Source organism: Ambystoma mexicanum, chromosome 10 (assembly GCF_040938575.1).
Source record: "Ambystoma mexicanum isolate Mex_15411 chromosome 10, UKY_AmexF1_1, whole genome shotgun sequence".
Lineage (NCBI taxonomy): Eukaryota > Metazoa > Chordata > Amphibia > Caudata > Ambystomatidae > Ambystoma > Ambystoma mexicanum.
In genome coordinates this window covers 291,765,961-291,791,481 of record NC_090932.1, presented here as the reverse complement: position 1 = coordinate 291,791,481, position 25,521 = coordinate 291,765,961, and the positions used below count along the sequence as shown (strand labels likewise).

Here is a 25,521-nt window from a genome sequence, read left to right as displayed (position 1 = left end):
GCAGATTGGTGCCCCAAGATGGGTCAGAGAGGATGCCCTTCAGGCGAAGGTATTCGAAGATAGATATTGAGTCACGACCCAGTGCCTCCCTGAGCTCCTCATAAGGTAAGAATTCACCGTCCCTGAACATTTGCCCCACCCATTCCATCCCCCTATCTGACCAGATCTGGGAGTGTCTGAACCCTCTTCCTCCCAGGTTGATGGGGTGTCCCCAGAGGGATGACATTGGAGACAGCCATGTGGTGAGGTGAGCGGTCTGAGGGCCTTCCTTCCAAATGTCCCATAGAACTCCCAGGGTCGGGTGAGCCCGTAGACGCCCTGGTATTTCCCTGCGAGGCGTCCACAGGAGGTTGCGGACTTTGTGGGGATGGGCGTCCATGTCCTCCAGGTAGGACCAGTACGTTCTCAGCCCCTCCTTCATGTGCTCCAGGAAGACACGCAGTTGGGCAGCACAGAAGTAGAGATGAAAGTCTGGCAGCCCAAATCCCCCCTCCTCCCTTGGTAGGCTCAGGACGGCCCTCCCAATTCTCGGGGTTTTGCCTTGCCACACGAAGTCACGGACCCCCGATTGTAGGTCCTTGAAGTTCTGTGCCGGGACCCTGGTCGGGAGAGCTGTGAATAGGTACAGGAGTCGTGGCAGGACATTCATTTTGACAGCCGTCATTCGGCCATACCACGAGAGAATCATTTTACCCCATCTCCTCAAATCCGCGGTGATCTCTGCAATCATGGGACCGTAGTTGGCGGGGCCCAGATTCGACATATCTCTGGGGAGGAGAACCCCCAAGTACCGTATAGCGACCTTCTCCACCTTGATCCCCTGGAACCTATTCTGGGGGTCGAGCACCGGGTCTATTCTTCGCATTGGGAGCAGGACTGATTTTGCAGTATTTATTTTTAGGCCCGAGAATCGACCAAATGCTGACACCAGGGCCAGGAGGGGGGGAAGGGAAGAACCCGGATCCACTAGGTAGGCCAAAATGTCATCCGCAAACAGGGAAAGCTTAAATTCTATCTCTCCCCTTCTTATTCCCTTAATGTTCGGGTGCGCTCTGACCGCAATTGCCAGGGCCTCCATGGTGAGGACATAGATCAGGGGGGAGAGTGGACACCCCTGCCTTGTTCCTCGGGAGAGGTGGAATGACCCAGACAGTGTCCCGTTTACCTGAACCCTCGCTGTGGGGGCTCTATAGAGTGCAGTTACCCAGCTCATGATGTGGGTCCCAAAGCCCATTCTTTGAAGGAGAAGCTCCATATAGCGCCACTCGACCCGGTCGAAGGCCTTCTCCGAGTCCAGTGAGAGGACGCAAGCGTCCAGTTCCGATGATTGGGCAAAGTGGAGCAAGTCTAGGGTCTTGCGGATGTTATCCGAGCCCTGCCTCCCGCTTATGAAGCCCACCTGGTCCCCGTGAATTAGCTTCGGCATTATGCCTTCCAGCCTTTTCCCCACCACCTTGGCCAGGATCTTCACATCTACATTTAACAATGATATGGGCCGATAGGAGGAGCATTCCGAGGGGTCCTTCCCCTCCTTGGGCAAGACAGCTATCACGGCTCCCATCATAGACTCGGGGAGTATGCCCCCGTCCAGCACTTCATTAAAGACCCTCACTAAGTATGGGACCAAAGAGGACCGGAACTTTTTGTAAAAGAAAACTGTGAAGCCATCTTCCCCGGGGGAGGTTCCCACCCTCATCCCAGAGATCACCTTGTCCACCTCATCCTCTGTGACCGGGCCCTCTATCCCTTCTGCCATTTCTCTTGAAAGGGATGGAATCTGTATTGAGTCAAGGAAGGTTACTATCTGGGCATCATCTCCATCAAATTCTGAGGAGTAGAGAGCTGTGTAATATTGGCGGAAAGCCTCACCGATATGGGGGGAGTCGTTGCCAAGAAGCCCCTGGGTGTCCCTCACCTCCCTCACCCTTCTATTCCTCTGGACCTCCCTCAACTTCCAGGCTAGGATCTGGTCCGCCCTATCCCCCTTCTCATAGTATTTTTGTTTAGTTAGTTGGAGGCACCTTTCTGTCTTATGTAGGAGCAGGTCTTTAAGCTGTAGCCTGCAGTCTTCGAGGGCGGCCACCTGTTCTCCCGCTAATGGGCGCCCCGGAGAGCTCGCCGGTTGGAGGCGGGATATCCTATCTCTCAGAGCCTTCTCCTGTATCCCCCTCTCCCTTTTCTTTTGGGCCCCAAGTTTTATAAGGGCCCCCCTCAGGGTAGCCTTGAAGGCATCCCACAGCGTGTGAGTGGCGACCTCCCCGTTGTCATTTAGATCAAAGAACTCTGTTATGGAGTCCAAGACCTCCTGAGAGAGGGCCTCATCCTTTAACAGAGCGTTGTTGCACTTCCAGCGCCCTCTGTGTTCCCTGCACCACCCCATCGCTATTGTGACTTTAACCAAATCGTGGTCAGACCAGGGTACGGGGTCTATTCTGTAGCCTGACACATATGGGCTGAGTGATTCCTCTACCAGGACGTAGTCTATTCGGGAGAAAGAGTTGTGTATAGCTGAGTAATAGGTGAAGGAAGGGATTCCCCCTCTGGGGAGAGGAATTGTATCAGTTAGGCCCAGTTCCACGTTTACCCTCTGAAAAGATTGTGCCATAGCTTCTTCTGCAGCTCTGGGAGTAAGGGGGTCTACCCTTTTCCTATCCATAGTCGGGTCGAGGACCATGTTGAAGTCCCCCCCTACCACTAGCGGGCCTTGCACGAATAGTCTGATCCTGTCTCTCACCGTTTCCCAAAATAAGGCCTGTCCTTCGTTGGGGCCATATACTACAGCCAGAGTGAGGGGGGAGCCCCGTAGGGTGCCCCGGACCAGCAGGTATCTTCCCTCCGGGTCTTTTAGGATATCCGCCTTCTCGAACCCTGCATCTCTAGCTACCAAGATGGCCACCCCTCTCTTTTTGGTCCTATGGGAAGCGTGAAAGACCTCCTTGATTCCCCCCCCCCCCGCAACCGGGGCTCCTTTCCCCTTGCCCAGTGTGTTTCCTGTACAAACAGAAGGTCCAGTTTAGCCCTCCTAAACTCCCTGCAGATTAGGGATCTCTTCGATGGGGTATTCAAGCCCCGAACATTCAGGGTGCCCACCCCCAGGGCCGGCAGACCATCAGCCATTGTCTATGAATTCCATTCTAACGGATGGGTGCCTCGCAACAATTCTCATCTCTAACTCCCCATGAATTGACTTATGGACACTTTTGACGTGTTTCCCCAACTGACCCCCAAACCTCTTCCCAAACAAACATCCCCCAACTTGTTTCCATCCCCCCACCCCCTGCCCCGGCGTCCAGCCAGATAGTTCAGCCATCACTGGCGCTTTGGCCGGACCACCAGCCTGCCCCTCTCGGCCAGGCCATCGTTGACAAGCACAATATTATGAGCCCCCCCCCCTTGATCCCCTCCCCGATTTTGCTCACCCAACTTGCTTTGCATGGGGATTCTAGTTTCCACCTCTTCTCCTATCTTTCGCCGGACTTCTCACCCTCAAGTACACCCATGTCCTCCGGGATCTCCAGAGGCCACGTTCACACTGGGACTGCCCGGCCCCTGCCCCTCAGAGGCGTTCTGCTGCCCTTCATTCCTTGGGGAGGGCGTATTCATTCTCCTGAATTTCCTCGCTCCTGACTTTTTCCGTCTTTCTCTCGGCGGGTCTGGGTCTCCAGCTCCGACCCTGGCCGGCCCCCGTGGCTCCCGACGGGGCGCTGGATCCGAGACATAGTCCTGGATAGCCCCCTTGATATCTTCCTCCGAAATCAATGTCGTTCTCTGGCCCAGGTACTCGAATGTTAGGGAGAAGGGGAAGCCCCATCTGTATCGCACTCCTTTTTCCTTCAGCAACTGCGTGAGGGGGCGGCACATCCTCCGTTTGGCCAGGGTGTATGCTGAGAGGTCCTGGAAGATGGAGATCTGAGAGTTGTTGTATGTGATCTCCTGGGCCTTTCTGGAGGCCTCCAACACCCGTGTCTTCTCCAGGTAGTAATGGAACCGCACCAGAATCGACCGGGGGCCCCCTGCTCGGCCTCCTGCTCTATGTACCCGATCGAATATGAGTTCAGTAGTCATCTCTTCTTCGAAGAGGAGAGCAATTATGTTACGAACCACACGGGTCAGCTCCCTCTCCGTTTCCCCCTCCGACTCCGGGACCCCAAAGATCCTGAGGTTGTTTCTCCGCTCCCTGTTCTCGAAATCGTCCATCTGTCTTGACCTCTCCTCCTCCCTTTTTTCCAGGGCAGCTAGCCTCATGTTTACTTCTACTTCAAGGGTGGCCGCAGAAGATTGGTTGGATTCGACCTGAAGGAGTCTGTCCTCAACTTTATCGACCCGGTGGTCCATTTTTTCAAACTTTTGGGCAATGTCCGCCCGCATATCTCGGATCTCTTGCAGTATAGAGGCAAATCCCCGCTCCATTGCGGCCGTGGAGGATGCTGGGGGTTCCAGATGGGCCATTCCCTCTCCGTGGGGTGGTTCTATAACGGGGGGTACCGGATCTCGGTACCGATATTTTTGCAGGTTCTGCTGCCAGTCCATTAGGTTGGCCCCCCGGGCACTCCGTCAGAAAGGTTACCTCACTTCCCAGTGGGCTCACCTCGTTGGACCGTTGGTTTCCCTCCGGCGGTGGGGCCCCACTGTCCTGCTGCGCGCCTTTATTCAGTCTTGGCGGTTGTCCCCGGGCAGGCACTCGCCCCACCAGCGTCAGGCGGGGGCCTCACTTCCCGGGCCGTCACCGCAGCGCCTCCGGTGCACCTCGATTATATTTCCAGAAGGTTGATACCCCTCTAGAGTGGGGGGGGGTGCTATTGCCTCCGCTGGGTGGAATGCTGCTGTCTTTTCGTTGGGGGTCTCTCCTGGCAAGGTATGCCGTCCCCACCCTTTCCAAGTGGTCTTTCTGGGCCTTGATTGGTGCCCCCCAGGCGGGCACTCGCCCCACCAGCCTCGGGCGGGGGCCCCACACCCAGGGCGGCCACCGCAGTACCTCCCGTGCACCTCGGTTTTATTTTTGTCACTCGGTGTTCCCCCTCTGGAATGGGTGGGGGGTGCTTTTGCTTCTGCAGGGTGGTGTGCTGGTGTCGTTTCGTTGGGGTCCTCTCCCCCCCCCCCTCCTGGGAGGTCTGGTTGCTCCTTGTGAGTTGCCCCCGGGCGGGCACACGCCCCGCCTGCCCACAGCGGGGGCCACACACCCGGGGGGGATGAAAGCGGTTCCCGCCGAGCCCCTCAGGAGCCCAATGGGGTGGGGGGAGGGGCGCGTTGTGCTATCACTAGGCGGCGGCCTCTGGCGTCCTGCCCACGGCCTGCGCAGGGTCCTGCTGGCGGTGGAGGGGAGCGCGGGGGGGGTTCAGCGGATCCGCCCCCCCTCCGTGTCTCGTACCTGTCAGGCCGCGGCTTTCCTTGGTGCTCCTGTTGTGGCGGGAGTCCCCTCACCCCGAGGTGTCCCGGCTCGCGCCTCCTAAAGGGGGAGGCGAAGGCCAGCGCCGATGGGTCCGCTCGCTCCTCCTCTGGCTGTGCTCGCGGCCTCCTGCGACGATCCCGCCACAGCCGCCGCGCTCGCGGATCTCCGTCGTTCGGCGGTCCTTGGATCCCGTTGTTTCGCCCCGCGGGGGCACTGGGGGGTCTCCACTCTGGTCGACCCGCTTGCGCTCCGTGGGGGGGTTTCGGGGGGGGCTCAGACCCCGTATCGACCCGGCCTTAGGAGGAGCTCGCAGATCAGGCTGCCATTGCCTGTGCGCCCCCTGGTGGCCTCCATGCCCGCCATTTTAATAAGTTGGTAACCCATGTTTAGAAAATTGCCAGATTGAGACACAATGATTTTACTGAGTATTGGATCCACAAGAGTCTCACAGCAATTCAACCAAGGCTATGTCTTGGGAGGAGACTATTTCTAAACACAGTACTTGATGTAGCCGTTCCAAAACATTACTGCGGTTCAGAGACAGACTCGCCATAGTGGCATAAAGGTCCAGAACGTTGATGCTTTTAGAAGCGCCATGGGAATTTTAGTAAGCCTAAATAAAATAGCATTTTATCCTCATTTTCCAGCAAAGCATTTGTGAATTTTGAATGGAGATAAAGAGGTGCTTGACCATAGTCTTTATTCTCGTTAGGTCTGTTGTTCAGAGCTTCAGGCAGGACCAGCTCCTTACAGATTAATTCTTGGCTTTCCGATATATTCAGGATGGTTTGGGCATAAGCACTCTCCTTCTTTGCTTTGTGGTTAGTATTTTCAGCCACGTCGGTGCTTTTATATGTTTAGCCTTAGGTCTTTTGCTTTTACCATTCCGCTGTTTTTTCTTATTCTTTGCTATGTGCATTGCAGATGGAATGATTTCAAAACTGTTGATGGTTTCCCGGCAAAGCATATTCTTTGGAAAAGAAGACCCCAGGGCTTGAGATGGAGTAGTGAGGATCACCTCGAGATCACCCTTCCCATCACTTCGCTTGGTATTTTTTCTCTGTTTTCTGATTTTTCTTTCCAACCAATACTGAGTCTATTTGTGGGGCTGGCTTCCCATTTTGAATAGCAGTCTGTCAACTTAGCGACGGAACACACAATGTTCCACTCTGGCTGTTGGTTGCTGTCATCGCTATCCACCAACACCGGTGCATGTGAGGAGAGGACATCATCAATCAGTTTTGTCAGGCCTTTCATGATTACCTGTTGATCTCTATATAACATGTTACAAAGTGAGAACAGGGCCTTAAGGATAATTAGACTGAGTCTGGACAAGGATCAACACACAAAATCTCTGCATTTGTCAGCGTGAAATTACATCTAGAGAAAGATTAATAAACATTCCCCACAATTTATGTAAGATTTGGAGTTCCATATAGATTAGTACACAGCATGGTAATAACCTCTTTGTTAGGTGTAACACCATTCAGAGCAATGAGTTGCGCATTCCCAGCGGTAGCTTAATTTTGCAAGCTTAGCAGTAATTTCAGTAGGGAATTGATATCAATGGGGATTTCATCAGTACAGTCCAGCTCAAGGCCAGTGAGGTCAAGCACAGTCAGTATAACATTAGATGAGGAGGATACTGCCTCTGCAATCTTCCTAGGGGTGCCCTTCACAGTGGCTTTTAAAAAGGCAGTTATCTTTCCTTGCACCCAACTTTCGTGCTTTTTTGAGTTACTATTACAATTCTTAGACTCAAACTGTTGCTTGAGAAAAAATCTTAGAACTTCTTTTTTCAGATTACGAGAGTGCACAATCGACCGTGGGCCGGTGGTGCGTTCTTTACTGCGCAGTGAGTATTTACGACAGGATGCTAGCATGGCCTGACAGTCCTTTTCAATGGCACAGTGAGGGCGGGACTAGTTTTAGCCGTGGCAGAATGGAAGAATGGGGACCAACTCAGTGTGGAATATCCAGTAACTGGTCTCAGTCAGTGAATTTTGTTTCTCATTCCAGGTTAAATACCTTATGTCCTTGTGACCGCAGTGGACCACGCTTCACTCTGCCCCACTCCGCTCTGCGGTATACTGAGGCTGATAAGGGTTCCACAGCAGTGCACTGCAACAGGCTCAGCCTCGACACAAATGATACTGTAGGGTTACTGCGCAAGGTTACACCACGGCACACCACGCTTCACTCTGCCCGACACTATAGGAGATGAAAAATGACACACTGATACATAACAGCGTCGTAAAAAACGATCTGAGTGTACAGCAAATACATGGGAATATGGAGGGGCACAGGGGTTCTGAACCAATGGAACAAACCTAATCTCCTCTATGGCATGGAGCTTTCCCCACCTAATAACGGCTTCCTTGGGTGGACTTTCCTTCCCACATTTGGTACTTTTCTAATGTCATACAGCTAAAATGTAATGAGTCTATGCCAATGCAATCGTACTACAATCTGTACTGCACTTTCTGGCTGGACCATCATGTAGAATACTTGAAAGTCAATCTATGGCCCTCTGTCATAAAATAAACTTCAAAACACTTAATGCACAAACTTTTGGCATGCTATGTCAGGTCAATGGCCCTCCAGAACCCGGTGAGAGCAGACAAGGGACAGTAATGTCAACCACTGCAACATTCTCAAGTTGAAAAGGGTAGAGCCACTCCAAAATGCACTTTCCGAATGTGAAGCAATATTTTTGTTAGGTCACAAGATGTAGACGAGATATTAAAACAACCCAGTAGCACTTATGTTAAAGGTTTTTTTATACCGCACACTATCACCATCTGCGTGGTCCCTTAGCGCTCTGGCGAACCTGTAAAGCAAAAGTAAGGAGAAGGAGGTAAGTTAGTAGGACTGAGTGGACAAAATAGCAAGAGAGCTGTGATGTGCAGTTGGCAGCGTCAGTTCGGTTTACACTGATCGCTGAGATTTGGGTTGAAATTTAGGTCAGTAGCCGTCATGTGCTGTTGTGTGAGACTATGTGTAGTTTGCTGCATTGTTACGCTGTAGTGAAGGGTGTGCGGTTTGTTGCGGTGTAGAGGTATGGTTGTGTTTAGTTCAGAGTTTGACAGGTGTATGCAGAGGGATGAGGTTGGTTAGTGGCGATATCTTATCTTATCGTGCCTGGGGCACATATCCCTTCCAATGTCGTACATTGTACAGCGCTTCAATTCCCACTTCTATTTTCTGTGCAAGGGTGTGGGTCGTTAACAGGGCTGTTTAGTGGTGGTAGATTCTCCACACCCCGCCCCTGCTGTGTTCAGACTAATGGATGTCCACATCACTTTACCCCCTGGCACATTTCGGAGTGCAGCAGCCATCGCCTCAGTCCCCAGATGCTCTTGGGACTGAGTGGCGCCTCAGACTATCTGGCAAGAACAGATTGCTGGACAGCCATCTCAAAGGCATAAAATAAGCAGTGTCACATAGCAATTTTCTATGCAAATCTGTAGGCTTGCTACTTAAATTGACACTTGCGTAGCACAGCCTGCTATTTAAATTACAATGCTCAATGAAAGCAAAGTTCACTCTGCATTCCACTCTTGACCTTAATACTCTCTCCACCCGCTTTTCTCTGCTCACTGGAAGGTCAAAGGTGTTAATGGAGAGAGCGCTGCAATAATCATCTCCTACAATCTGGAAAGTGCCATAGGCCTGTGTGAGAGTGCTAGGCAAGAGAAGTTCTTTCTTTTTTTTTTTAAACAATTGCAAAATCTAACTATATCCTGCTTTCTAAGCCAGTTCAGCAAATCCATTCTTAAACATTTAAGTTGCGGTAGGGGGATTCAAGATGGCCACTGGACTGGGAGCACTGCAATTAGTGTGCTCTTACCTCCCGGCACCAAACAATCTGGAGAAATTGCAATTAAGCTCTCTCCAGGTAGAGAACCAGTGCGGATGGTGCATGTAGTTGTGATCTTGTGGTGTGTCAGCCGATAGCAGGTGATTCAGAGACGTCCCTCCGTGCTGATCTCTGGGGGTGTGTTTAGGCCCCAGCGGGAAGGCGGTGGTTGGAGCCTCCATACCACCCAGGCCATGAAGGTAGTCCAGAGCAGGCTACGGAGGTGGAAGCAGCGGGGAGTCGCGCCTCGAATCCGAAGAGGTGGGCAAGTCAAGGGGATAGTCACTGCATCATATGGATCCCCTACTGGGGATCTGGAGTGTCCCGCTGCAGGGATGAGGATCTGCATAGGGGAACCTCTTGCAGTATCCACAGGGAAGGAAGGTGGCAAAGAAGCGAGAGGGCAAAACCAAACCCCTCCATCCCCGGTGGAGTATGAACGTGCGCAGCGGCAGTGAGGAGAAGAGCTGAGAGGAGCCCTGCAGGCATCCGGTGAGCGGCGGGAAAGCATGGGCCTGGACCTGCTGTGTGCACAGCCCCAGCAGTGAAGCAGAGCCGAATCCTGTGAGAGAATGGGAGCGGAGCTGGCGAGGGGCCCTGCCTCTCTCCCATCAGTCAGTGTATAGGGGAGCTGGTCTTTGGCATTCAGAGGAGGCCAAATGACCTTGAGGAGCCGCAGTGAGATGGAGGGATTGGTGGCCTGAAGGTGGGCATATCAAGCTGCCCAGGGCAGGTGAAACGTAACCATTGAGGCCCGCAGGAGGAAAGGAGAAGATCAAATAGTTGAGGACGTGGTTGATTCTGCTATACACTTAAGTGCAGACCGTCTGGAAGCCTGCAGCCCTTTGCATGCCTCGCAAAGGTGGGGAAGGTGCCTGGATTGGGCCACAGGGGCCCCAAGGAAGAGGCAGTATCCTGGCAAGGATGCACTGCACAGAGCTCTTAGATCCTAAAGGGCAGGGGGGTGAGGGGCCTGCTGGGCTACAGATGAGCAGTGTAGGGGCCCACAGGCGCTAAGGATAATGCTGGGGAGCCGACGGGAGTTGTACGGTTCCAAAAGGAGGTTGGCACATTGGCCCCAAGGAAGCAACAGTGAAGAGGTAGGGGGATCGGGGGGGAGGGGGCTTCAGGCAGTGCTTCCAAGAATACAATTGGGTGAGGGGCCTGCCCGGCTACGGATGAGCAGTGTAGGGGCCCACAGGCGCTAAGGATAATGCTGGGGAGCCGACGGAGTTGTACGGTTCCAAAATGAGGTTGGCACATTGGCCCCAAGGAAGCAACAGTGAAGAGGCAGGGGTGCCGGGGGGGCTTCAGGCAGTGCTTCCAAGAATACAATTAAAAAAGAAATCCCAATCCCAGCTAAGCATTATACAAGTAGAACTTCCCAGTCTCTGCAGGAGGTGAAGAGTGACATAGCTACTCTAGGGGAAAGGACCGATGCAGCGGAAAATGCGCTACAATATCTAGCGAAAGACACTCGGAAAATGGATGTCTTGGTTGAACAGCTAGCGAGGGTCATGCAGAATTTGGAACTACAGAGCGAGAATTTGGGAATTCGCTTGAGAACATCCAATATATGAATAAGAGAACTTTCGGAGGGAGTAGCGGATAAGGACCTGCAGGAAATAACAGCAAGTTTTTGAAGACTAACTAGAAATGGAGAACTGGACAGGCATACAGCTTGGCTGAGTGCACAGAGTGGGGTCGTCCAAGAAGGGAGAACAGAGCGCCAGGCCATGGGACGTGGTAGTGGCTCTACAGTATGGTCAGAAGGAGCGGATACTACTGGCAGCCCGGAGGACCAGTCCAGTAAAGATCAATGGGTCGGAGATTCAGTTATATCATGACTTGGCACAGTCCACATTGGTGAAACAAAGGAAGATGGGCCCGGTGGTTAGGGCCTTGGTGAAATCCCATGTGAAATACAAAGGCCATTTCCTTTTGGCCTATTATTTTCCTGGGAAGGGCGGCAACATTGGATCACCACATATGAGCAGGGGCTGAAGATTTTGAAAATGGAGGATGAGAGGGCCCTGCACCAGATCAGGGAACTGTGAGAGAACCCATCAAGAGGAAGCTGTGGGAGTGGATATCGGTCGAGGCAAAATGTCATAAGAAAAGGGCCCAGAGTAGCCTCGATCGACTGGCTGGAAAGGGAGGTGTCCTCGAAGGGGCGTCCGAAACCCCACAAGGGTTCCCCCATGAGGACAGAGCTGACGAGGGGCCCATTGAGGTTACCTGTTTGGAGGGGCATGGTGGGGCACCGGGAGGGGGCGAGAAGAGGTACCTTACATCTTGGATTTGTTCTTATGGGTCTTAGCGTACTCGTACAGTTTACCCAAGGGTTATTTCGAAGGCTCAATTCCCATGGATGTTGCTTGGGGTATATGTAGGATGGTAGAGCCTGCCCGGGGATTGTTGGGGGAGCAGTTCAAGGAGGGTGTGGGAGGGTGGCCGATATCTGGCTCAAATGGGGGTATTAAATCTGGAGGGGTACAGGCAACAGTGCGACTTTCAAACTAATTACTCTTTAAGTCACGGGGCTAAACTCCCCTGTTAAAAGGAAGAAAGTGGAGCAATTCTTGGGTATGGAAAAGCCTGATTGTGTGACACTACAGGAGACGCATAGCCAAAAGAGAGATGAACATAAGCTCAAAATCCGAGGATATCCACATATATTTCAGGCCAATGACCAGGGAAAGCAGGGAGGGGTTCTCATAGCCACCCGGGGGTTGCTTGGCTTGCTTGTTACTGACACTGAGGGGGATACCGAAGGCAGGTATATCATGGCAAACATCAGGTGGGGTGGTGGAACATACACTTGATTTATGTGCCAAATACAGGGCAGGATGGGTTTCTGCGGCCTATTCTGGACAAACTCGAACGGTTTGCAAAGGGGAAGATAATTATCACGTGGGGATTCCATTTGGCATGGGACCCTCTTACAGATAGGCGTGCACGGATTTCTCATAACCAAGGGGCTACCTCTAAGAAGTTGAAGAAGCGCATGTCACAGTGGGACCTAGTGGCCCTCCTGGAGGGAGACACATGGGGAAGGCAGGGGAAACACATTTTATTCCCATGTCCATAGGTCCTTCTCAAGGATCGATTACATTTTGCTGTCTAGTACGTTTTTGGAACAAGTGAGGGATGTGGACATGGGGGCTATAGCGCTATTGGATCATGCACCCATCACACTTAGTTTGCCCGGAGAGGGGCTGGCCGAGGCTATGGAAGTGGAAGTTCCCAGAACACCTCCTCAAGTATAGGGTGATTTGCGAGGAACTGCGGGGCAAGATTAAGGAATTCATTCAAATTAACATCACACAGGGCCACATTGTATAGGACACATTTAAGGCTACCATGAGGGGGGTAATTAATTGCTAAAAAAGCTCAGAGACAAACACATCTAAACTACCTGCAGCAGGTGATGGCCAAAATGGAGAATTCTATTTATTTGAATTTGTAGAGCGCGCTACAGCCCAGAGGCATAGAGGCACTGTTACATGTGAAAGTAAGTAGGTTTGGTTCAGGGTTACATTGAGAGCGGCCCAACAGTAGGTTTCTTAGTTACACATTACAATTGATAGTTACAACATTAGTAAGCAGAGCAAAATCAGGTAAGTTCAGTACAAGTTGTCGCAAACTGGCAGAAAGCAAATTAACATATGTTGCTAGTACGAGCTCAAATACCATACAAATAACCTAGTTTTGGTTGCTTTGCGGAAGGCTATGTGCGAGTCAATCATCCTAATGTGGGATGGGAGGGCATTCCAGTGAAGGGCAGCCATGGATGGGAAACTGGTTCCTCCTGCACAAATTCTCCGGGTCTTGGGCAATGAGATTCTATTGGCATAGGCTTTCCTAGTAGGCCTAGATAAGGTGGGCTTCGCTATTCTTTGGACCAGATAAGGGGGTGCTAGGTCATGGAGGCACTTATGCGTAAGGGCAAGGTTTTTAAAGAACATTCTCTCTTTAACTGGGAGCCTATGAACCTCAGATATGCGGTCCTTTTTAGAGGTCCCGGTGGCGGCCCTGAGAGCGTTGTTTTGTACCAATTGCAGTTTGGTGATATTCTTGCCAAAGGTTCCTATAAAGAGGGCGTTGCATTAATCCAATCTTGAACCAATTATAGCCCTCGCAATAGTAAGGCAGTTTTGTTGAGATAGGAAAGGTCTGGCTCCATTAAGCAATTTGGAGTAGTACGCTGAGGATGAGGCAATGGCATTCACCTGTCTGTCCACGGTAAGATTGGAATCAAGATAGATGCCAAGCGTCTTGACAGTTTGAGAACCTGAGATAGGTATATTGTCGATGGTGAAGGATTTGTCCTTTTATCAAGTTTACCCAGGGTGACTGGAGATCCAATTAATAGGAGTTCAGTTTTCTCAGTGTTGAGGCAAAGCCAATTTTCTGCCATCCAGGATTGGATCGTTGAGTAGATGGAATTGAGGGTGTTCAAATCGGCCTTGTAGTCCCCTGAGAGGGGGATAAGCACCTGTGTATCATCTACATAGTTGGTGTATGAGATTCCCAGTGCGTCTAGAAGGTTAAACAGTGGCCTTGTGAATAGGTGATATAGGGTGGGCGGAGTGCACAAGCCCTGTGGGACTCCGCATTTGAGGAGACTTGGAGTGACAGAGGCTGAGTCAGAGAAGACTTTCATAGCCCTATCCTGTAAGAACGAGGTGATCCAAGCACAAGCCTTGGGGGAGAAGTTAGCCGCAGTAGAGAGGTGGTGGCATAATGTCTTGTGGTCCACCAAATCAAATGCAGCGGATAAGCCAAGGAGCAGGCGCGCAGATTTGCCTGTGTCTCTGATGTCGTCCATTTGATTTTTCAAGTCTAATAAAGCTGTTTCAGTGCCATGTCGTGGATGGAAGCCAGACTGCGAAAAAAGGCCAAGGAGATGGTTGTCTTCAAGGAATTTCTGGAGTTGCAGGTAAACTGCTTTGTCCGGGATTTTTTGTACCCAGGCTTCGTTAAGGCCGGTCGGGGCATGACCAGACTGGAAGGATGAATTAATAAAGGGAGTGAGGAAAGGGGCAAGGGTAGGGGCGCATTCCTTGATGAGCTGAGACGGGCAGACATCCCCCTTGCAATTGGAAGGTTTAATAGTTTTGAGGAGGGCGATGACTTCAGGTTCGCTCATGTCCTTAAAGTCAAAGGGCGGTTATTCATCGGCAGTGGTGCCTGGTGGCCAGTTACTGTGAAGGTTGTCTATTAGGAGAGTAAGAGCCTGTATATGAGCTAGGATTTTAGTTTGCAGGATGTTTAGTTTATCCAGCATGGCAAATTGAATGTTATTGCACCAGTTTACATCTTTACAAATAGCGGAGGGCGGAGTGGCTGGGTTTTCCAACTCCCTAAAGATGGCAAAAATGTCTTTCGTCCATGATTTTGAATTACCTATCATTGTATTGAAAGAGGCAGCTTTGGCTTTGATTATAGCAGATTTGTACTCCCTAGAGATAGCCTTAAAGGTTAACTTAGAAGCGTCATTGGGGTTAGCTTTCCAGGTCGAGAGTGCTACTCTCTTCTTGGAGCGAAGTTCAAGAAGTTCCTGAGAGAACCATGAGTTAGAGTGCTTAGCTCTCTTGGCTTTCCTCCTGGTAAGTGGAGCAATAGCTCCGACAGCTTGGGTGATGGCCAGTTTAAATGCACTTGCAAGAGTTTCAGGGTCCTTGGAAAAGAGTGGCTGGAATGCAGGTACGTTAAGATAAGGCGTGATCTTTTCCTTGGTGAGCTGACGGACACTTCTCGTAAATGCAGCCGGCATTGGGATCACCGGCTTGGGAAGCTCTTTAGAAATATCGAGGTCGAATTGGATGTAATGGTGGTCAGACCATAGTATGGGGGTAACATCAGTGACCTGAATGGTGCAGTTGTGGTGGCTGACCCAATCCAGCGTGCCACCTTTAATATGGGTCGGTTCTGAGATTGCTTGAGAAAACCCTAAGGTGGGTAGGGCCTTATTCAAGGGGATGCATGGGCATCATTAAGGTCATTAAGACCTAAATTGAGATCTCCCAAGAGCATAACTTTAGACGTTTTTTTCAAGTTGCCAGAGAGAGAGGATCAAGGCTTCATGGAAGTCTGCGACTGGACTGGGAGGTTGATAGACAACGTGGAGAAAGATGGTATAATTAGGGTTAGGACTTATTTTGAGCAAAAGGTAGTCAGAATTATGGCCTAGTTCTCTGTCAATCCTCCTGATTGAGATAGACCCTTTGGCGATGAGAGCTACCCCCTCCACCTCTATGCAAGGTACGGTCTTGCCTGAAAATGGTATAACCAGCTGGAATGGCAAGGGCGGGGCCAGAGGTTTCACTAAGTATGAGCAGGTCGAGGTTGTCCCTGATAATAAGGTCATGCACGTCTAAGGCATGGGCTGGGAAGGAACGGGCATTAACCAGTGCACACTTAAGGTGACCATTAGGCGATGGGGCCTGGGCGTTATGTGTCCCAGCAGGCAGGACAGGGGTAACAGGCAAAGGGAGTGTGGCACAAGCCGCCCCATGTGGGGGCATATGCTCAGCGAGGGACACAGGCAATAATACATCATCAGCATCATGTGGGGGCATACGCTCAGCGAGGGACACAGGCAATAATAAATCAGCATCATGTGGGGGCGCTTGGTCAGACCACCACAAGATTACCTTTAATTTCAAAGCCAACAACCAATGCCCCAAACAGGACATTGCTCCCCCTATTCATACCAGAAAGAAAAGGGACATAACGAGGGAAAAGCTACTCCCTCTTATTCTACCTATACTGAACAATGCGTCATCCTCAAGCACTGACCCCACAGTTTTAATTGATACCTTCAACCATACCATGCTCCAAGCCTTGAACGCCATTGCTCCAATCAAGCTAAGGAAGCCTAAACCACACACACACGTTAACTCGTGGTTCACGCCACACTTAAGAGTGCTACGCAAAGAAAGGCAAACCACTGAAGCCCGTTGGAAAGGTCACTCCTCTGACACCAACAAGGACAGTCTCACCTTAGCATCTTTAAACTATAAAGAAGCTATCTGCCATGCAAAAAAAGACACCTATAATAAGCGTATTTTGCAAACGGAGTCTAACACTAAAGAGCTTTTCAAGATTCTGAAAGAACTTGAATCTCCTGTAACCCCGCCAGACACCTGTAGCAAAGATAGCATGTGGTGTACGAATATACAAAGAGCGCTCTTAGGTAAAATTGCTACACTCCAATCCAAAATCAACGCCAAACATACTAGCCTCCAGACCGATTATCTGCTCAACCCCCCCCCCACACGCAGTACCACCACCCTTCCTCATACTCACAAACCCTTCAGTTTCTCACTGCTAACTATCACAGAGGTTGAAAACATTATCAACAAACTCAAACCCTCTATCTGCCAAGGCGCCTCGTGCCCAGCCCCTACTATCAAGGAGGGTTCACATGAACTAGCCCCTTTTATCACTGCCCTTATAAATGTGTCATGCAGCACAGGCATCGTCCCCGATAACCTTAAAGACACTTGGGTCATCCCCCTTCTCAAGAAGCCCAACCTTGACCCTAACACACCTACCAATTACAGGCCCATTACCACAGTACCATTTCTGCTTAAAATTCTGGACTGTGCTGCCTACTTACAGATCCAGGAGTATCTGGAATATAACAGACTTCTCGGTCTCAGGCAATCTGGCTTCAGACCTAGGCACGGGACCGAAACTACCCTCATTGATTTGAAAACGCAAATCGAGGATCTGAAAGACGAAGGGAAACTTGCCATTCTACTGGTTTTAGACTTATCAGCAGCTTTCGACTTGGTCAACTGCAAAATCCTCTGTCAGCATCTGAAATCAGCTGCCCACTTCTCCGACTCTAGAATTGGAAGATTTGAAAAAACTTTCCTTCAATCCAAGGAAACATGGGAACTTCTCGCACAATGAAAGGCAAATATTGAAGAACTTATTGGTTAACAATACCATTATCTTCAAACTTGCTGACAAAGGTGGAGCCTTAGTTCTTATGGATAAAGCAGACTATATCGAAGAAATTGAGAGGCAATTAGCTGACGTGGAAACCTATAAAGAGATCCAAAGAACCAGTGGTTCGGGGAGTAACAAACTGTAGTGCGCCAACCTTCCTTTGGTCTATGAGGCTAACCGAAGCAGATGCAACACGCGGGGTTCCTCTAGGACCCCAGATATATTACTAGACATAAACGTGTGTGTTGACAAACAGCGCAGAGATATCTGTGGTATAATGTCCAAATTCCAGAAGGTTCAAATCCTGTAAGCGTGATAGAAATCAGCTAAATTATCGTCATACCAGTCATATAGGAAAGTTGTATTCTTGTTACAACCGACACGTGTTTCGACCATTCGGTCGTCCTCAAGGCAAGTAGTTCTTGCAAAATGCCCCCAGCCTGAAATGCTATGTCAAAGGATACTTGGCGGCCTTGTCTGTGTTCAAAAGTTCCCCAGATCAAGGTGCTTTCTTTACGATCCCGGTTCGATAGACGGCCAAGTCGAGGTCCACTAACGCCCCCTGTCGAAAACTTTCTGGGCAGCAGAGCTGGTTGAGGATATCTATCAGATGAGGAATCTGCAGGAGAAGAATCCACAGATACAACATTACGGTAAGTAATTTCTCCATCTGTATGGAGTCACTTTGCAGTGTCACAGGTGGAAGAGGGGAGGAACTGATCTTCGGGGCTTTTTCACATTTTGGTCAGATAAGGAGAGGGAGAAGTGCAGAGGCACATTCTAGTGCTAACAATGCTGTAACACGGGGAGCCAGGGGATACATAGATGAGGCACCCTGGGACAACAAAGCAGAACAGCAAGTGGTGAGGGACAGCCAGGGCCAGGGGATCAATTAGAGCATGTTGTAGCGGCATGTTGATGTCGGGTTTCCATGGTAACCACAGCGGCAGACATCTTGTGTTTTCTACGAACCTCGTGGCATGCAATGGGCGCAGGAGGCTTCCTCCAGCATGCCTGTGTGTCGGAAGACATCCGAGCAGTTGAAGGAGCATTCAACTGCTGTAGTGGCACGGCAGGCTTCTTGGAGCACTCCTTAGCTCCTTCAGTAATACCAACAGCTGAGATAGCAGTCAGCTGGAGATTCCCTGGCAGCGGAGCTGCAGAGTGTGAGCTTGGCTTTTTCTCCTGAATGGCTCAGGAAATGCACTTAGAAGAGAATATAGGCAGATTAAAGGCCAATTAGAGGTGTTACAAACCAAGAGGGCCGAGCATGCTCGGGCCTCTTGGTTTGTAACACCTCTAATTGGCCTTTAATTTCCCTGTTAAACCTAAAACAAAAGTATTATATTAAGGCAAATAAGCCAGACCATCTATTGGCGAGGCAGAAAGAAGCGTCCAGGACTACCCTCAATATTAAAATGGGGCACGGAGGGGATAGCCCTTCCTCCAGGGACATTATAGAGGCCTTAACGAAATTCTATAGAGCCTTGTACACTTCAGAATCGCCCGCTGAAAATGCTCAGGGGGGGAGGGCCTGTCTAGATGTACCCTGCAGAAGATTACACAGGGGGAGAGGGAGGAACTAGAAGGACATTTCTCCCGAAGAAGTGAGGGCTGCGATCCTATCTTTGCCAGGTAGCAAGGTCCCCGGGCTGGATAGCTTTCCTGGGATCTTTTATAAAACATTTAAGGAAGTGTTGGTACGATATTTGTCCCCTTTTCAACATTGGAGGAGGCAAAAGTGGTGCTGCTTCCTAAGCCGAATAATGACGTCCCATTGCCCTGATTAATATAGATCCGAAAATATACATTAAGATATTGGCCTCTCACCTGGAAAAGCTTCTCCCTAAACTGATCGCCCCAAATCAGTCAGGATTTATCAGCCATCTGCAAACATTTGACACCATGCGACGAGTCTGTCATCCAATGGAGAAAGCCAGCATAACTAATACCCCGGCGGCGATAATTACCTTAGATGCTGAAAAGGCATTTGACCACAGAGAGTGGTCGTTCCTTTTCACACTGGAGGTCATAGGCTTCGGGTTAACATTTTTACAGATGGTAAGGGCAAACTATCAGCCTCCTACCCTTCGCCTGGCAATTAATGGGCAACTCTCCCAGGGGATAGGGTCTCTTGAGGCACTTAACAGGGGTGCCCACTCTCCCCGCTTCTCTATGCGATCCATTTGGAGCCGCTGCTAGCACGCATAAGATCGACACCTGACATCAAGGTGAGAGCGATAGTAAGCACCGTCACCGTCACCGTCACAAATACCTGCAGGCAGCAAATAAAAAAAATGCACTGATATTTCAACATGCTGGAATCACCCTGGGGACGCCCTTTACAACTAAATATTCTGCTTCCTACATACTATTGTGGTAAAGGGAGGTGGGAGCACAAAACACTAGCTTTTGCTGCCTGTAGAGCAATTATGAATATCTATGGAAATCTGTCTCTGTTGCCCAACAAACAGAAGAACATGGAATGAGGATTATGGTGGATATCAAGGAGAGGAGCAGTTTGGTATAGACTTCCAAAGTTATCCCTCTGCAATCTCTTTATCAACATAAATCCACCCTGATTAGCATGTCATCTCAAGGCGCAAGCCTTCATCCTCCAGTCCTTTCTTGCATGTTAAACCGAAGCCATTAGTTAAAATGCACTGTCGAGGATTAGAGTGAATTCTTGGTGGGGATTGGAACACTTAGTCATTAACTGATTTTAAATATTGGAGTGAGCAAACCCTTTGCGTGGCAACAAGTGGCGTATTGTCGGGGTTCCCTACTGTCCTCTTTTACACATTTCACAGCACACTGTGCACCACATGCTCGACTGACAGGTGCAGGTTGCAGATCCAGGTTTATTTACCCTTAGACAGACAGTGAAATTTTGAGATGTAGGGTGGTGTCTGCTGCATTGCACTACCTGAGGTTTGGGAAGGAGTCGCTCATTTGGTACCTCATGATGATCAAACAATATTACTACAGTATTTCCAAAAAAGAAACCACTTCAGTGTAATTTAAGATAACGGAATACCTTTCTTGTTCTGTTCCACCGTTCCCCAAGAGTTAATAAAGCGTGTGATTACCTGAGGAATCGCTCATAGAGGTGGCCAGAAGCCACAGAGAAGATATTCAGCACGTCCTCTTTGTCCTGCTTTACTTCCTCAGGATGCGGCCCTCCACTTAGCCCCCTGAAAGAATACAATTCTGGTTACAAAGTGCAACAAAATGTGCTTAACTTGCATGAAACCTTTATCAGCAATCTCCCACTATATAGATGACTCATAATATGAGGATGCCTGTGAGCAGAAATTGTAGTGAGCATGCATGTGTTAGTGACCAGCCCCATCAATGTCAAACAATGGCTGGTTAGCAACAGGATACCAAAGTGTGATGCTGTAACATTGAAATTTCTGTTCAGTATAAATCATGCACTACAGTGACACCTGCATTGATAGGCTGGCCTACTTTCTCTTTAGACATGTCATGACTGCAGTACAGCTTAATGTATTGTGCATGTAGCACCACCTGGTGGTCGAGTCATGATATGGCACCTATTTTTCTTTTTAGTTTGGGCTCTTAGGTGTCGTGACACCTATAAAGCCCAAACTATTGCATTGGAGTACTGATTCAAGTACAGCTAGGGAGGAATGCATATGACGAGGGACACAGAGCAATGACATTTGTGGAGGTACACAGTGTATAGGTGTTGTTGGGTTATGAGCCCACTAATTGCCAGCCCATGGCCACACTAAGCTCTATGGCCATTTCCACCCATTCCTGCTTCTCCCCGCCCAATACTCCTCCTCATGGGAACTCTTTGAGCTTGCAAGCTCGCTTTAAGGTGCAAGTTTCTTACATGTAACTCTTGTTCTCCAGCATGGGTATTACATGGATTCACATGCTCATGAATATTGTCTGTCGTCAGGCTGGAAAATCTCGGTAAAAAAGAAAGCAGTTTAGCTTTAAACTAAAACTGCTTGTCTCCTCTAAGGCCTATCACTGTCCTTTGGGTCATATTGACCACAGCCAATGGCACTCACCCTGGCGGCCATAGTCAGAATTGGTAGCGCACATAAAGTGGCAATATGAACCAAGAAGGACAGAGGGTTTGCATGTGAATTCATGCAAGACCCATACTGAAGAACAAGAGTTACAGGTAAGTAACTAGTACGTTCTCCAGCATGCGGTCTTGCATGGATACACATGCTCATGAATGCGATTACACAGCAGTACATATACAGAACCACACGAGGTGGCAAGGATGACAGAAGCAATACACTTCAGACTCACCTCAAACAAAAATGTTGTGTAGCACCGCTTGGCCGACCTGGGAATCCTCTGAAGGTGTGGGTAGAGTTCCATGGAGCAGCTCTGCAGATGTCAAGAAGGGGATCACCAGAGAAAAACGCAGTCATCACCTCGATGGCTCTGGTGAAGTGGACTCTCCGCCGACCTGAAAGTGGTCTGTTTGGCACACAATGGCAATGCATGATACAGCTGGAGAGTCACCTAATGATGGAATCCTTAGACAGGGCCTTCCCCATGTCCTACAGGTCCAAATTGATGAAAAGCCAAAGTTTTATAAAAAGTCCTTTGTGCGTGCCACAAAGCTTCAGGGCACGCGCAAAGTCCAGTGAATGCAACACCCTTTTTAGCAGGCGAAGAAGGCCTCATGAAGAAAACTTGCAGAACCAAAGGCTTGTTGAGATGAAAGTCAGACGGAACCTACGGCATGAAGGATGATTTCGCACAACCACCTTAGTGGTGTGGAAGGACAAAACTGAGGCTTCCAGGAGAGGGCATGTATCCCCCCCTACCCGCCTGGCCGAGGTGATGGACACCAGGAAGGGGGTTTTCCATGACAGAAGCTGCAAAGGGGCACGATGCAGTGGTTCAAACGGAGACACCATCAGTTTAGACGGTACTACGTTCAGTTCCCACGCTGGTGCAGGAGCTTTTACCAGTGGGAATGTTCTGAAGAGACACATGGGGCACTTCTTAACAAGCCTGTGCGACACAGGGAGAGCTTGCCTGGAGCCCATGTGTATCAGGATATGGCTGCCAGGTGGACCTTGATGGACACAAGGGCAAGGCCAGCGAGAGCAGGTATGGTAGGAGCTGCGGGACAGTCAAGCGCAGCAACAAAATGTTCCAGGCCCGGCACCACATTGTAAAGCGCTTCCATTTGTGCCTGTAGCAAGTCAACTTAGAGGGTGCCCTGGCCTTAGCAGGATCTTCTTGCATTCCAAAGGCATCAAATAGTGTCCAAATTCTAATGCTGCAGGAGGCAGGCTGCGAGGTTCAGCGACACTGGGTCATGGTGCAGGATTGAACCTCCTTCTCTGGAAAGGAGGTTGGGAAGAGGAGGCAGTTGGATGGCCGGAACCACCGACAGATGGAGAAGGTCTGAGTACCAGATTTTCCTTGGCCAAGCCGGTGCAATGAGGATCATCCTGCAGTGGCAATGTCTGAGGGTTGATCACACGTAGTGGCAGCGGAAATGGAGGGCAAAGCGTACAAGAAGAGACCCTCCCAGAGGAACGAGAAAGTATCCCCCAGGCTCCTCAGCTGAGGATATCTGCTGGCAAACCTCTGACATTCGGAGTTGGCAGCAGTGGCGAAATGTCGATCGAAGGAAGACCCCATTTGCTGAAGGGGCACAACACTTGCGCATGCTGAAGCTCCCATTCATTGTAGGACTGCAGCTCGCTGCCGAGAGAGTCTAAGATGGTGTTCTTGACGCCAGTCAGGTGCCAAGGGACGAGAAACATGTGTTGAAGAATGGCCCAATGCTATAAAGACTGTGTATCCAGGGATAGGAGCGTGTCCTGCCCAGTTTCCTGAAATAAAATTTGGTGGTGGTGTCCGTGAAGACCCACACCGCCTTTCCCTGGAGCCAAGGCTGGAAAGAATTGTGGGCCCAGAAGACCGCCCGTTGTCTTCCGGGAGCCAGAGGCCTCTTGGCGTGCAAATGTCCTGTGTGGGCTCCCCAACCTTCTAGAGAGGCATCGGTCGTGACTAGCCTGGTACGGAGGGATCAGGAAGAGAGGTCACTGAGTGAGGTGTGGATGAACTGACCACCAATGCAGGGTTTGACGGAATGCCCGATTGAGGGCGATCTTGACTGTCCATGTGCCCGTGACTTTCTGCCACCTGGCATCCAGAAATTCCAAAGTCTGCAAAACAGGACCAGATGGATGCAGACATACCCAGCAGGGACTTGATTGACCAGACTGTTGCAATGGCCGCTGCCAACAGCTGTTTGGGCCTTCACCCTCTCTTCTGACAGAGATGCCAGACACAAGATTGTGTTGAGTCGGGCGCCCCGGAACAGAGCCTTCTGAGACTGCACTAGGCAGGACTTCGGATAGTTGATCGTGAAGCCTAGCCACGTCAGAAGTTGGATGGTCTGTGCGTTGTGCTGGGTTGCCATAGCATGGGAGCGGGACCGAATGAGCCAATTGTCCAGTTAAGGGTAGATGTAGATTCCCTAGCAGCATAGATTCACTGCCACCGGGCCCAAGCATTTGGTGAACACCCTCAGAGCCGATTTCAGGCCAAAGGGAAGGGCCTTGAACTGATAATGCCGCCCCTGCATGACAAAAAGTAGAACTTCCGGTGCTTGTGATGAATGGCGACATGGAAGTACACGTTCTCCAAGTCGAGAGTTGCCAGAAAATCCCCTTTCTCCTGCTGGTCGACATTTGCTGCAAAGTGATCATCCTGAACATTTCAGATTTGAGCAACTTGTTGAGGTGCCGCAAGTCTAGGATTGGTTGCCATCCTTCTGATTTCTTCTTTACCACAAAGTATCTGGAGTACACTCTGGAGCCCCAGAGGCACTGAGGGACTGGTTCTACTGCCCCTTTGCGAAGCATGGCTTGGACCTTCTGTAGCAGCTGCACCATGTGCAGCTCTTGACGTGTAACAGAGAGGAATGCAGGGGCACCCATCTTGAAATTCCAAAGTGCGCCCCGGCTGCATAACATCTAGCACCCATTTGACTGTGGAGATCTTTCGCCACTGATTGACAAAGGTTGATAGTCGGCCTCCCACTGGGGTGCAGAAGTGGGAGCACAGGTCTTGGGCCAGTTCAGGCCTGCTTCGGCATCTGCATCCTGGATGAAGGCAACAATGCTGGGTGCCACTGCCGTAGGCCTGGGACCGCCCCTATAACTCTCCAGGGTGGTGGAGCGGGAGGGCTGGTGATAGGGGGTTGTGCAACCCTTGGAAGAGCTGGAGACCTTTCCTCTTCAGGGAATGAAAGGATGGCCTCCTCTGCTGCAGGGACCCCAGAGAGCTCGCCGTCTCCTTTTCGGTCTTGATGGCCTGGAGAGTGTCATTGACTGCTTTTTCAAATAGGTTGTCCCCATCAAACGGCATGCCGATGACTCTTGGTCTGCACATCAGTGTGGAAGATCGTAGCTTTTAGCCAACCATGGCGTCACAGAGCGTCACCATTCCCCAATCTGGCGGAAACAGGAGTCTGCAATGTCAAGAGCGACACTGATGGCTTAGATGGAAGCCACTTGCCCTTCCTGAAACAGAGCCAAGGCTTCAGCCGTTTTATCATCAGGAAGGAATTCAAGAATGGGCCCCAGCTTGTACCACAGCTCCCTGTAGTACTTTGACAGGATGGCGAGGGCGTTGGCGGCCTTGAGGGTGGAAGCTGTCATGGTGATGATGCGCTTCCCTGCAGCATTGAGCTTCTTGCCCTCCTGGTCTGGAGGCACCATGGAGGACAAAGAGGGGGTTGGAGGACCTCTTTCTGGTGGTAGCCGATACCACAGAGTCCAGAGAAAGCTGAGACCTGAGGCACCTAGGGGCCAAGTCTGGAACCCGGTATTTCTTCTCCAAGCAGTCAGGCTTAGCAGGCAAGGTTTTAGGAGCCTTCATGACTGCAAAGCCATCCCCCCCATATGTCATCCAACAAAGGGACGGATCCGATGGTCTTCTTGGAGGACCCCCCGTCGCTCAAAGGGGAAACCCTCCTTTTTCCACTGTTTTGGCACCAGGTTGAACATTTTGGCAGCTTTCAAAATGGAGTGGAAAGAGCCAATTACATCTGAGGGATAGGCACTGGCAGGCTCATCGACATACAGAGGTTCCCCATTCGCTGGAATTTGGTTGTCAAACTCATCAGTATGAGGACCAGTGGTGTCAGTGTCCATGCTACGTCAGTTTGAACTGGCTCTTCCACCATGGTATGCAGAGCCACGGGCGCAGGCCGAGGACTAACAGGGCCCTTGTGAGGCGGTGTCGGCTGATGCTGAGGGGGCCTTGTAGGATTCATGCCTGGAGC

General features: G+C 50.5%; 1 protein-coding gene across 3 annotated transcripts in view; it reads right to left on the bottom strand.

The window, feature by feature from the left end:
• Nucleotides 1-25,521, bottom strand: part of UGGT1 (UDP-glucose glycoprotein glucosyltransferase 1) — a 2,047,742-nt gene that overhangs the window by 212,611 nt on the left and 1,809,610 nt on the right. For all 3 annotated transcript variants that reach the window (XM_069617855.1, XM_069617854.1, XM_069617856.1), the window contains one exon: nt 20,303-20,407. In XM_069617855.1, coding sequence (XP_069473956.1) covers nt 20,303-20,407 — 105 coding nt within the window. The remainder of the gene's footprint in view (nt 1-20,302; nt 20,408-25,521) is intronic.